This window comes from Vigna unguiculata, chromosome 5 (assembly GCF_037176805.1).
Source record: "Vigna unguiculata cultivar grain cowpea cultivar isolate G323 ecotype 2 chromosome 5, ASM3717680v1, whole genome shotgun sequence".
Classification (NCBI taxonomy): Eukaryota; Viridiplantae; Streptophyta; class Magnoliopsida; order Fabales; family Fabaceae; genus Vigna; species Vigna unguiculata.
This window is the reverse complement of record NC_140796.1, coordinates 10,834,482-10,848,397: the sequence shown is the minus strand read 5'-3', so window position 1 is coordinate 10,848,397 and position 13,916 is coordinate 10,834,482. Positions and strand designations below refer to the sequence as shown.

At 34.0% G+C, this 13,916-nt stretch overlaps 1 protein-coding gene across 3 annotated transcripts; it reads left to right on the top strand.

The window, feature by feature from the left end:
* The first annotated feature begins 270 nt into the window (after positions 1–270).
* Positions 271–13,213, top strand: LOC114184053 (Transducin/WD40 repeat-like superfamily protein). 3 transcript variants are annotated; one of them, XR_014994996.1, is made up of 20 exons: positions 271–438; positions 1,105–1,323; positions 4,843–4,951; positions 5,037–5,405; positions 5,569–5,624; positions 5,915–6,161; positions 6,249–6,304; positions 6,703–6,943; positions 7,035–7,198; positions 7,307–7,443; positions 7,521–7,622; positions 8,686–8,827; positions 9,003–9,089; positions 9,159–9,320; positions 9,536–9,892; positions 10,564–10,649; positions 10,731–10,849; positions 11,229–11,426; positions 12,038–12,250; positions 12,591–12,839. XR_014994996.1 is itself a non-coding variant. In XM_028071289.2 (20 exons), the coding sequence occupies exons 1-20, from the start codon at positions 394–396 to the stop codon at positions 13,008–13,010; spliced, it is 3,609 nt and encodes a 1,202-aa protein (XP_027927090.2). In that variant the 5' UTR covers positions 290–393; the 3' UTR covers positions 13,011–13,213. The 3 variants fall into 3 exon arrangements, 2 of the variants coding, with proteins under 2 accessions (XP_027927090.2, XP_027927091.2); XM_028071289.2 differs by having other exon boundaries at positions 290–438; positions 11,229–11,506; positions 12,591–13,213; XM_028071290.2 differs by lacking the exon at positions 271–438 and having other exon boundaries at positions 1,184–1,323; positions 5,024–5,405; positions 11,229–11,506; positions 12,591–13,213.
* Positions 13,214–13,916: the final 703 nt, after the last annotated feature.

The window sequence follows — 13,916 nt, the reverse complement described above, 5'->3', positions numbered from 1 at the left end:
TTTAATATTCAAATTCTACCTATAAAAATATATTAAATATGTTACAATGTAATAATACAATTATTTAACTATTCCTTTAAATTATTAAACTTTTCATTTTCGATATTACATCTATTTATTATATATAATAACTATAACAATTCAATATATATATATATATATATATATATATATTTAAAACTTATTTATTTGAATATAATAATAATTATATCATTTTATTAAAAATACAGATAAAACGAAAAAAAAAAGTTCCGTACGAGCTTTCAAACTAGTTCGTACGAAATTCCCGCTTCTCTCTCTTCTCCATTTATCACTCAAAATTGAGTGATAGCATGCAATGAAAGCTTGGTGAAGCTGAAGATGCTCTGAGGATTCCAACGTTCTCCTGAAACAATGAAGGCCACTCGCAAACTCAACAAACCCGACCCAGTCACAAAGGTTTCATTTTATTGATTCATTTTCAAAACAAAGTTCATTTTTTTCTCCAACCTACTAAGCCCACACACTTTTGAAGTCGAGCTAGGAGCTGTTAGTTGATTAATTAGGAATGATGAGTAGTGACTTTGAAGCCCAATTCACTTGTAATGACTCTTCTGGGTGTTATGTAACAATGTGTCTTTTGAATTATGAACTATAAACCCTAAGAATTGTTTGTTTGTCAATTGAACTAGAAGCCGTGGAAGGAAAAGGTTTATCGGTTCAATGATTTTGTGTTTTTTTGTTTCGCATAAAAGTTTAAAAAATGGGACCTTGCTCAAAGAGAATTGAATTCTTGGCCACTTAAACTAACAAAATATGATTCATGGTAAATTTGTGTAGTGCGTAGTATTAGTATAGTAGTGTTTTGTCCCCCAAATCAACGCGTTATTGCTGTTCGAGTGCTACTTATGTTTGAACTTTTCTGAGTGATATGCATCTTGGTTTTGAGGATTATAAACCTTAACACTGTTTGTTTCCGTAACAATATGAGCTGAAACGTCGAGTTAAGTTAAATTTTGGTGCATAATTTGCAAATTGGATCGTGATTTCTTTTTACTTCTCATAACCAATGCACAATCGCGTCTCTCAGTGTTCCTGATGTTTGTCACTTTCACCCCCTTTCAGCTGGTTTTGGAGGAGGTGATTGGGTTGACAACAAAGAACAGCAATGGGTTAGCTTCAAATGCCTTGAGCTCCAAATGTGCTTATTTGGCAGGTTCCGTGGTGGTGATGTATGACATGAATTTGGGCACTCAGTCACACCTCATGGTGTCTAATAGAATGCCAAAGCCTTTGAGCTGTGTAGCTTTGTCACGAGATGGGCGCTTTGTTGCCGCTGGAGAGGTAAGAGTTAATTCTCATAGCTCGGTTTTAATATTATTGCTCTGCGCTTTCACATAGTAACCAATTTGAAATAAGTTCCAGACCCTATAAATAAAATAGGTTCGTCTTGTTGAATTAGCGCGAGGATGGCGCTTTTTAATGGTGAACTGACATTTTTTTTATTGATTTTACAATTCTTGAGTATATTGATTTTATTTTCTTTATAATATTTGATGATATTCCATTAGATGTCTGAGGGTTTGTTTGAAATTGGATTGAGGAGTTTGACTGAGAAATGGGATGGCTTTTTATTTCTAAATTGTTAGATAAAAATGTTTAAAAAAATGAGCAAGAAATGATTATATGGTTACCTAACAATCTCTCATTTATAGAGAGGACACAGTTTTATTATTATTATTTTTTTTTTTGTAACCATGGTATTAATATAGATTATTCATCACTGGAAGCAATGACTAACACCGTCACGGACCTTGAACGCACATAATGTGGGTATTCTTCTTAGAGTATGGTTTATTTCATACACAGTAATATTTTCAGGATTTGACTGAGCCACTTGGTTAAAAGTCGCAAGCCACTACTTCTTGTGCCACAACCAATTTGGTTGAGAGGACAATGTTGGGAAGTTCCACATCATCTGCCTTTACTCTTGAAGTGCGACTTATATATATGTCGGACAACTTCACTTAACACCAATTAGTTTTAAGATGAAATCTGACATGGTATCAAAGTCTATCGCTTATCGTGGTAATTGTCTGTAAGATGAAATTTGATCGACAAAGTTGGGAAGTTCCACATCACCTCCCTCAACTCTTGGAGTGTGGCTTATATATCTGGTGGACAACTTCACTTAGTGCCAATTTATTTGAACGTGGAATTTGACAGACTAAACTCAGATAACAATCTTTATGTGCTTGTGGTGCTGTTGTCTAATTTAAGTTGATGTGTATATCAGTTTTTTAGCCACCACGTCATTCTTTTTTAAGCGTGTTTGGTGCAGCTTAAAATTTTCATTTCAGTTGGGTTTATAGGAAAAAGAAAACTGTTTGAGGAATCTGTTCGTAGTTGGAGTATTATCAAATTATGATTTTGAAATATTACACTGCCTTCCCTATGTAGATTATTAAATTACCTGCCCTCACATCTACTTTTTAAATTACATTCCGCTCTTTTCAGAGATTAATATATATTATACTTTAATCCATTTTAGTGTTGGGGACAGTTATTTTCTCTGGTTCATGACATTGAAACTTGTAGAAGACAAAATAATTTGTTTGGATGAAGTTTTCAAATGAAAACCAGTTATTGATGACAGTCGATGGTAAAAGTTGCATAGAGAGGAAAAATTTGCCTAAGAGTCTAGTTCATAGTGGCTCACCATCTTAAAAGGTTTTTCCAAGGAAATGATAATAGTACATGTACATAGGAAGTAGTATTTTCTTGTCTCTCATGATCAAATGGATTTAGTGGTTTTGGGTATTCGTGTCTATAAAGTTGTACTCAATTAATTTTAACCCAAGAATCTATTAAGAGGCTATATGTGTTGATGCCTTGCATAGCCTATGCACTGCATTCTCTTGAATGGTAAAGCTTTCCCATTTCCTTCCCTAAAGTCTCTCTAAACCATATTGTCCTATCTTTGTGTAAAGCCCCTTTAAATTCAACAAGTTTGTTTACTTTAAAATGGACCGAATGTAATACATTTCATCTCATGAGGGGAGAGAAGTATATTTATCCTATGTTTTTATTGAGAAAAACATTATACGAAGCTAAGAAGCTTTAGTCAAGTTTTGTCCTTTAATTAAATAAGTCATGAACTTACTCTTACCGTTCACATAGGAATGGTTTTATGTCTAACAAGCCCTCTCATGAAACAGCCTTTTGGGTTTGAAGTGTGGGCAGTTTGTGGGACTTATTTTGCGTTCAATTTTAACATTTATTTAGATTAATAGGTAAGTAAGGGTTGAACTCTGACTAGATGGTCATTGGGTTGTTATGAACCAACTTTTCCAAAACCTTAAGCTTTTTGGTGGAATTACATACATCAATGTTTTATACATAAATTTACTCAAAATGGAAATTTTGTCCTCCTCTCCCAAGTACTGTGAGCATACCCTGAACAAATAAGATTGATGAATACATGTTTTGCTTTTTAGTGTATGGAGTTGTCGTATGCCTCACTGATTTCATTACTCGTTTTATCTACTTTGTTTATATCTATCCATCCCAATGAACATTTTTATGTTTCTTCTCTTTTACTTCTATTCTATCTTACATGACCAAATATTGCTTTTGTAGTGAGTCTGGTCAGTCAATTTATGTGTCAAACAAAGGAAACACATTTACAAGCTTCTCTTAGCATTGTCCACTATTTGAAAGGGACACTAGGAAGAGGATTTTTTTTTCAAAAGAAACAAGAATACTAGTCTTGAGGCATATACTATTGCTTATTATGTAGGTTCAGATATTTATAGGAAGTCAAATATTGGATATTGCACCTTTCTTGGCCGAAACTTAGTAGCTTGGAAGAGTTAAAAACAAAACGTGGTTGCTAGATCTAGTGCCAAAGCAAAATTTCAAGCAATGATTCAAGGAATATGTGAATTGTTAAGGCTGAAGATTATACTGGAAGATTTAAAGATAAAATGGGATGAACTTATGAGGTTATATCGTGACAATAAATCTGCAATCAACATAACTTACAACTCAGAACAACATAATAAAACTAAACACATTGAAGTGGACAAACATTTTATCAAAGATAAGCTTGACAATGACTTGATTTGCACCCCATATGTGTCTACTCAAGGACAACTTGCAAACATACTCACCAAGGGGTTGAACATTAACAACTTTGAGAAAATTATATCGAAGTTGGAAATGGAGAACACTTATTGACTAGGTTGAGGGGAAGTGTTTGAGATATTTTAGGAAGTTTTAGATTTTATTCTGTTGGGATATTTTAGGAAGTTTCTGACTAGGTTTTAATTTTATATATTGGTTGTATCTTGTTTTTATTACTGGCATATCAATTCCATAATCTCAGGGATTTGTTTCCTAGAATACAGGCTTGTGCTTGTTTCCAAAATTATCCAATCAATTTGTGTATGTATCAAATGCTTGCAAAGAGACTGAATAAGAGAGAGAGAATTATTTTCTTCTAATTTTGTGAGATCTTACAAAATTTAAACACCATAGATGATATGATTTATATTTGAACATATGCATATGAAAGAGGCTAGGTATTGGTGTGTTTTGCATCTAAATGGTTCAATGGGGTTGAACTGGTAATAGGTAAGGCTAGCTAGTGGGTCAACGCTGGAATTTTTACACAATCACTTAGTAACCATTATGATTAGAATTTTACAGAAATTGATGTATTACAATAAAAAACATGCTTTTCACGGTTATATCTTTCATTAAATGAACTTTATTAATGCATTACTGGAGCGTTCCTCATTCAACAATACTAGTGTGGATATGGAAAATATTGGAAATAATTGAATAACACATGTTTTGCAGGCAGGAAACCAGTCATCAGTACTAGTGTGGGATTCTTTTACTTTATCTGTTGTCTCTGAATTGAAAGGCCATCTACATGGAGTTACATGCATCTGTTTCTCACCGAAAGGTTGGTTACACTTTACAGTCCATATGCTTGCTTTTAATTTTATATATTCACTGCTTCTTACTCATTATGTAGTATTCTGTCCAAGGTAAACATCTGGTGTCTGTTGGAGGATATATGTACGTTTGGAACTGGCGGAGTGGTGAGCTGATAACAAAGCTTCAAGCAACTTCTTGTTCTACAATTTCAAGTATTAGCTTCTCATCAGATGGAAATTTTTTTGTAACTTCTGGGAAGAAGCACCTGAAATTCTGGATACTTGGATCTTCTAGAAAGACTCAACTATATGAAGGGTTGAGAAAGAGTACATCATTAGCAATACATGAAAAGCCTGTCAATCTTTCTATTCATAAAGCAAGCTCTGTTACATCTATCAGTTCTGTGTGGTGTTGTAATGGCTATGATAATTGTAAAAAAGCTGGTGATTGCTTTCCCATATATACATTGACTGATTCAGGTTTGATTCAGTTCAGAGAGTCTATGATTGAATTTGTATTTTGTTAAGATTTTAAGGCATTCGTGTTTCTTGGATTTCCATGATGAGTTTGATAGTAGTACAATTTCATTTCTTTCTGTTTTACTGGCATTTTGTGCCTTATTCGTTTTCTTTCTTTTTACAGGCATTTTATACCTGATTAATTCTGGGATGTCGGTTGAAAAGTCTGTGACCTTGAAAGTATGTCCATGTCCTCTCATTTTTGTAATATGTCTTTAGCATGCTAAAGGTTATGTTTTAACAGATTTGTAGGGACTTAAAACTATATTTCGCATGTGGTAGTGAATGATGTTATAATATAAGCACAAGACTTACATTCTTATGTTGTTTGTACTTTCTAAGATGATCATGCCATTATGAACTGTATTAGTTTAAAGTTAATTATGAGTTGCTACTAGTTTGAGGATTTATTATGGTGTCAGACTGTTAGTTCCTTGAAATTTTCATTATTCCCAAATTCTCATTTTCAGGTTCGAAAAGCTTTTGCATTATCAGCATCAGCAAAGCTAATTGCTTGTGCATGCAATAATGGAACAGTCCAATTACTCAACCCCATCTCTCTAGAATACGTGGGTAGTATATTGTATTCAAAGACAAAAAACTTACTTGAAGGAAGCAATTTAGTTAGTAACACTATAGTTCCAGAGCAGCCTACTGAACAGTTACTTGCCCTGCCTGATGCAATTGCCTGTCAGTTTTCGGCCTTAGAAAAGATTGGTGATTGCTAAATCTTCTACTTGTTTTACTAATTCTATTTAACATAATCTTGTGTTGTGCACTGATGTATTTATATTTTCTATACAGTTGTTGTTTACGGAGATCATAGTCTCTACATCTATGACATCCATGATGTGAATCAGGTAGATGTTTTATGTAATATGTTTGTTATTATGACTTTTCAATAGTATATTTAACATGTTCAATGTTTTAATAGTTGTTATGTTACTAGAAATTAGGGATGCAATTACCATAGTTTAGGGTCTAATTTATTCCTATGTATTATGACTGATTCTATCGTGCCCTACTATGTGATTATAAACAACTCTTGTGAACATACAACACCCAACAATCATTCTACAATAGTTTTTGATTTATTATAAATCGGTTATAATTCATATTAGATTAATTAAGCTCATGGTACTCAAGTCTTTTTTTTTGTAAGTTACTATATGATGCAGCAAGCTTTATTCCCCATATTTTCTTGGCCACAAGGTGTTGACAAATCTGCAATGGGAAACAAATTGTCATTATTTTCCAGGTCACAAAGTGTTATGTGCTTGTTTCACATTCCTCATGCATATGGGATATCAAGAATCTATGTTGTGAAAACATGCATGATCCATCTCTTGCGTGCACTGCTAGAGGTTGTTTGGGGGGGATTTCTTTTGCAACTTGCTCTACTGATGGTACAATCAGGATCTGGGATATTGCTTTGCAATCTGATTTCTCAAATGATGCTGAAGATATGAAGACTGAACTATTGAGTTCTTCATGTTTAGGTAACTTGATTGTTAGAAAAAAATTACAATTATCTCCTCTTTTAAGTTATTTAGTTCTCACAAGTTGTGCCCTTCTTCTTTATTGCTGCAGTAACTGCTGGGACATTTGAACGTGATGCAGTTAAGGCAGATGTTACAAATGGAGAGTTTCGGTCACTTGCTGTTAGTTCAGATAGAAATTATCTCGCTGCTGGTGATTCCAAAGGGAACCTTCATATATACAACCTTCAAACATCGGATTACACATGTTTCCAGGTGAGCTCAGGCACATGATTTTTTTTTTTAGAAATTATTGTGCAGTAAAACCGTATTTGAAGCTTCACAACATTTATACGGTCATTTATATCCTGCACAATATTTCAGGGTGCTCATGATGGGGAGATTCTTACATTAAGCTTCACCTTGTCCACCCAAGATATATCTAAGGAAATTGTGAAAAACAATTATTTTCTTGCCTCAGGGGGACGAGATTGTATGATCCATCTCTATGATGTGAAAAGGTGTGTTTCTGCAATTTGTAAGGATAACCTAGTTGGTTGGTTATACATTTCAATGACTTTTTGATTGTATGTGGCAGAAATTTTGATCTTATTGACAGCATTGATGATCATTCAGCTGCAGTGACTTCCATCAAAATTAGCAGCAACGGTTGCAGGATCCTCAGTTGTAGTGCTGACAGGTATGCTAGTAGGTTTGGCATCACAATATCAAACACACTTGAAAGAAAAGAGGGACTATGTAAATTCTTCCTTACAGTTGAACAAAGGAAAACTGAAAATTTTCACCTTAATGTCTTGGGAATATCTAGGAAGAAAAATTTAAACATATTTACTTTAAGCATTACCACTCTCTTGGGAATAACGACTGCAATTGTGAAATAGTGTCTAGTAGTGCCTTTCAATTAACGAATATTACTTGAATGGAGTCAAACTGGAAAGACGATCTTAGACGCAAAACAAATTACAGTTCTTTATTTTTGTATTTGTGTACTTATTGACATATCAATAATGAGATGGCTGATAGATTGGTTGGCTATGAACTTGTAAATTCAGGTGAAGGAAACTTTTAATTGGTTTCTATGTACTCTACTTGATATATATTGGCACAATGCATTCCATGTTTAAAAAATTGCATTAATTTTACATTAATAATGCGCGGACGTATTGTTATAATTTAAATAATAAAACTTTTAGCTTTATTTCTGCATGCAAATTACAAAGTAATATAGGATTGTAGTATTCAGTTGATCTGAAAGCTGATCCAGCAACTTTAAAAATGAATCTGAGAAAGACAGAAACTGAAAAGTAATTTTTGCACTCAAACATATGTTCAGAAAGTTTGTATTGCAGGCAGTTAAAAGAAATATAAAATATCCCTTGCCTGCTTCTATCCTCTTTCTAATTTGTTTTGAAGAAAGACCATTTGAGACAAACAATTCATTCCTCGATAATTTGAATATAGTTCTCTATGAAGTAGTTTCGTAGATGCCTAATACAGACCCATATAATCTGCAGTTTGAGGTAGCCTATGGTTTGGGTAGAAACGTCAACAAATTTTTATAGAATAATTAATTTTTTTATTAAGTTTTACCCTTTGATGATTTTATACTTATTCTATTTGACCGTTATATTTCTGTTTTTAAATTACTTGGTAATATACAATAATCAGTGAACCTAACATTGTTTGTATGACACTGAATGATTTCCTCTATGATTAACAAAAACATAATCCTTCTTTCACAGTTTCCTGGTTCTTCGAGATGTGGTAATAGCAGATGATGGTTATAAGATTTTGCAACAACATCGCCAAAAGGCTTTACAACGTGGAACTGTCTATGACATGGCTGTGGATCTGACATGTGAGACTGTTGTCACTGTTGGGCAGGTGAGATAGATGATGTCAACATTGAAAATCATCAAAATTCAAGGAGGGTTGCTCCTGTTGTGGAAGACCTTCCTCGTGAATTCTTTAACAATTAGTTTATTCATGTCTCAATTTGATAAGATTATCACTCAATTTATGGATTCAGCACTTGAGTACTAATATTATTATCTTATAGGATAAGAAGATAAAGACGTTTGACATGGCTGCTCAGAAACTAATTAAGTCGCACAACCACGATAAAAATTTTGGAGAACCTATAAAGGTGAGCTTCATTATCAGAAAGTGATTGCTGATATTAACCTTCTTTACCTGAAGGTAATTTTGTTAACAGGTTATAATGGACCCAAGCTGCAGTTACGCGGTCTGCTCATTCTCTAACAAGTCCATATGCATATATGACTTGGTCACAGGGAAGATGGCTGCGAAGGCAGCATGGCATGCTGAAATTGTTACTGGTGTCATCTTCTTACCTGATTGCAAGCATATAGTTTCGGTGAGCTTCCTTTACACTTACTGTCGATTTCTTCTTCATTTCTTTGAGTTAACAATATGCAATTTAACGTGAATGCTTTATAATTCATTTGATTATTTATTTTTGGGTAGTCAGTTATGCATATGTTCATTTTCATCTTGTTGGAAAAAATTAAGATATTGATGTCCTGTCCTTAGTGATCAACGGCATTTGTTAATCAACCTATCAATATTCAGGTGGATGGTACGGGTTGTGTTTTTGTGTGGAAATTGCCTGCTTCATTGTCTTCTAGAATATTGGAGAGAGTAATGGAAAGAAACAATCCATTGTCTCCAAGAAGCTCTAGTCAGCCTCCCTCTCTTGGTTGTCTATCCTTTTGCAATGAAGAATTCCAGCACTCCAAGATCAATCCTGATGGTGTTTGGTCAATGATGAACAACAGCCAACATGGGGATGGAATGCTTTATCCTGAGACCAGTCATAGAGAGGCTTCATCTTTTAAATTTAGTGTTTCAAGGCTTCCCAGATGGGCACAAGCAAAAGTGACGCGTTCAAATGGTGTCTGCAAGAATCTTAATTTCACTTCGTCAGAGGTATGTGCACTCTTCAATGTATACACATATACATATACAATTCATCTATTTATATATATACATATATATAGCTGAGCGCTCCTACCATAGTAATATTTTTGAAGATTCAGAAGCTTGTGTATATCTTATTGTAAACCTCTTTGAAATTTGGAAATCTGTACTTAAATAAACTATATCTATTACAAGTTAATCATTTTTGGTTGGAGCTGGTGTTTTAGTGCACATTCAGCTTTGGAATGTCCAAAAGAAGTAATTCCTTGTAATGAAATTGGGCTAAGCTAGTTGTCCGGGGTTCCTAGTCATTTGTTGGAGAGGAAATTGAGTCACTGTCAATCAATATCTGGTAATTGAAGTGTCTACGTAATCTGTATATGCACCAGATCGTTGTTGTTGCTGTTTTGGTTTAACAATTAAGCCCAAAGCTACGTCTATGGATAACTTTTTTGGGTGAAAATCTATGTTTGTCACGATGGCATCGAATGAGAGCCCAGCCAACTCTAGTTGAAGCTTATCCTGTTAGAGTGCCAACGTTTAAAACATTAAAAGTCTATTGTACTGGTGTCCAATTTACAGGTGCTATGACACACAAGCCTCTTAACTCCTTAATAACAACACAGCAGTGTTAGTATTTTGACTAAGTGTCTAATATCTCTTGAATTTATGATGATTAGGTTTTTTCTCCTTTGTCCACCCAAGTTCAAATTCCATCCGGTAATGCTTCTCCATCGCCTGATACTGTTGTTGGAGGAACTTATAGGTAAGTTTTGAGTCTCAAATCTCAATCATGGACTTTTGGTGATGGGATATCTGTTTGCTCATGAAGTCACTACAATTTCAGCAACATTCCGTTACACAACCATTGGCACTCTGTTTACACTGTTTGTACGGAAGCGCTTTCTTCCCCTGAGATGCTTGATTTGTGTGAGACAAAGTTTACAAAGATTCCCTTGAATATAAGTAAGTTGAACGCTTGTTCCCACATAATTTTTTTTTTTCTCAATTTTCATCTTTATTATGATAGCTTAGAAGACCAATTCTGTCAACCAAATTCCTTTGAAGTTTAATTGGGTATCTTAGAGATTCTCTTAGTACAAGTGTTTCTATTTTCATATTTTTCTGATACTAGTGATTTGTTTAGGATATGATTGGTAGAAATAAAGGTTAGAGCTATGAGTTTTATGATCTTAGCAACATAATAAGTAGAAAATCATTCAAATTCTCTTCGCTCAATTTCCTTCCTCAATATCTAAAACCCTATAATTTCAATAAAACAAACCCATAACAATTAACATATAAAAAAGTATGCTTTAACCTTATGAATAATGGTTTGTTCCAGGACAACATAGGGCTGTGATTAGTGAGGACCAGAACTCCTTTGGGCTTAGCAAGAATGAAAAGATGGATGTTGCTCCAGACCAAAATGTTAGTTGCAATAATAAAGATGTTTCTTGGTGTTCTGAAGAAGTTTCTGAGAGTAAAGCAGAGCAGTTGTATTTGAGTGAATCTGGAAGTGTGTCAAAAACAACTACTGAAGGTAATTTGGGCAGTCTACCATCTGAAGAAGACAGTGACATGTTTAAGCAACATTTTGGTAGCTTATCACATACGCGCAAGGTTGGTGTTGTCTTCTGAAGTGTAAAGAAGGAATTAAAAAACAAACAAGTCTTGTTTCTTCAACCTTGAATAAATCTCATGATTTCTTGTCCTACTTTTGTCGGGAAATTCACTGTAAGCTTGCTGTTATGGAATTCATAATATAATAGTGAAAATGTACTCTATAATAGTCTCTTGATGTCCTCAACCAATGGATGGATGAATACCTGTCAGTTATTAACATGTCATTCATTATCTTATTGGGAAAATCATTATAAATGTCAAGTGGATAGTGAACATTGATATAGTCACATTTCTGTTTTTTTTCTTCTAATAAATCGTGCTATCCTAAATGAAAAAATATAGGTACCTACCAAGTCTTCCTGAGGAAATGTGACAAATTATGGAAATTAAGATTACCTATATGAGGTGTAATTGCTCCAAAACTTAAGGACTTAGATATCTTATAATTGATTTCGACGACAGTTGCTTAGATTTTCTTGAGTCTGTAACTTCATTTTCTTAATATTACCCAGTTTGTTATCTGTGCAGGCAGAGTCAAGGAAGTCTTTAGTTAGAAGGTTTTCTGCTAGATATACAGTGCAATGGGATTACCCAGGGGATTTGAAGAAACTGTTTAGCAGTCCTGTTGGGAATACAAGTGTTAGAAAGAGCTCTAAGGATGAAGGTGCTACTCATATTATATCAGAAGACGGATCCTCACAGGTGAAGGAAATTGAGGAAGTGAGAGATTCTTCGGGACAGGTATGTATGGGAGCTTTATACAGGCTTATTATAAAACCATGCCATCCCTTTAGCAATCGGAACATGATAAAAATCTCTTTGAAGAATATTAGGATTGATAGTAAATGGAAGGTTATTTTTCTTTCAATCATCCCTTATGTGGGTCATGTTTCAGTGAGCATTGCTGAGTCCACATAGTAACATAGTTCTTTAGGTTTTTTAAACTGGTATCATAAATATACTATTGTCAGACTAGAACCATAAATCTGTTTCCTTAATATATTATATGCACACTGATCCCGCAAGAGATCTTTGAAATGACTTAGCTGAAATGTTTGCTAATCTAAATGCCCTATGGTAGGACATCAAGAATTCAGAACCTTCAGCGGAATCAACATGTGAACTAATAAAATTCCCAGTCAAAGAAAATTCAGTTGATAAAGAGAGTGAACAGGGAGAAACCATACCCGTGTGCAAGGATGCACTTGGTAGGTTGGATGTCGCAGCTGAGAATGCCATGCGATTATTTTCAGAATTAGAAAAGTTTCACAGCGAAGAGGTTGCAACTGAAGCAGGAGCTCAATTTTTAGACGAAGCAGCTGAGCTACTTTCTCTAGTTGTTAAGAAAGTTAACGCTGTTGATAGATTGGTACAATGTAGGTTGAAGGGTAAGTGTGGAAGTACATTAAGTGTCCCAGAAACGGACCAGTTTGATAGATTTGCCGAAGGTAAATCAGATAGGATAGTGGAAATACCAAAGGATGATGTCTACACTTTCTAAATATATTTTATTAAGTTTTTCTTTTCTTTTTAACAAAGAATAGAATGTTCCTTTGGCTAACAAGTTTGCATTCTACTTCAAGTGGATATGCTAATTATCAAACTGGTAATAATCATGGTGAGTACCTTCTCTCAAATTTCAAATTTCAAATTTGTACATATTAATGGGGTTTGATTCTAATGAGGAAACAAAATTTTGACAAATTATCTGATGTATGTGTTCAATTTGAGTCATTTGAAAGAACCTGCAATGGAACCATGTGTAAATGTAAGTGAAGAGTAAGTAAATAGTTTTTCTTTCAAAATCTGGACAAGACTTGGTTTAGACTCAATAATGTGAACTAGCTGCTTGACATAGATGGCATTGAATTAATTTTTTGAAAGCAAAGGAAGTTACATATAGTGAAACATAAGGGTCATTGAATTACTGTATTCTTTGGATCCTTTGATCTGATATGATTTTGTAATTATTGTGGTGATATATTTTGGGAAAGTGTATTTGGGTGTCTCAATTATTTTTTTTAGTTTTTTTTTTATCCTAAAACTGGTCTGTAAATTAATAGAGGATGATCAACTAATGTTGTTTCTTGTCATGATTTCTTCACCCTTATTGAGAACCCAGGGACGTGGTAACATGAGGATTATTGGTCACCTGGGAAAATAACTAAATTACATTTTTGTTTAATAATCAATCAAATGAATGTACTGAAGCTATAACTTTAGAAGCTACAGATACTCTTCTAAAATAATTTATAAAATATCCAATAAGTCTAAAGAACAGGACAAAACAAAATGTTATTATTAAAAAAAATACTTTTAAAAACTATATAAGAACACAAAATATTGAACTAGGTAGAAGGGGTGACAAAATGGATAGTTGGTCCGTTTTGGCTCACCTTACCCTTGG

Bases quoted from the DNA above. Each gene is read 5' to 3' on its own strand.
- LOC114184053 (XM_028071289.2), top strand. From the start codon at position 394: ATGAAGGCCACTCGCAAACTCAACAAACCCGACCCAGTCACAAAG. The intron at 8,828-9,002 runs GTGAGATAGATG...ATTATCTTATAG, and splicing joins CTGTTGTCACTGTTGGGCAG to GATAAGAAGATAAAGACGTT. The intron at 11,507-12,037 runs GTTGGTGTTGTC...TTATCTGTGCAG, and splicing joins GCTTATCACATACGCGCAAG to GCAGAGTCAAGGAAGTCTTT.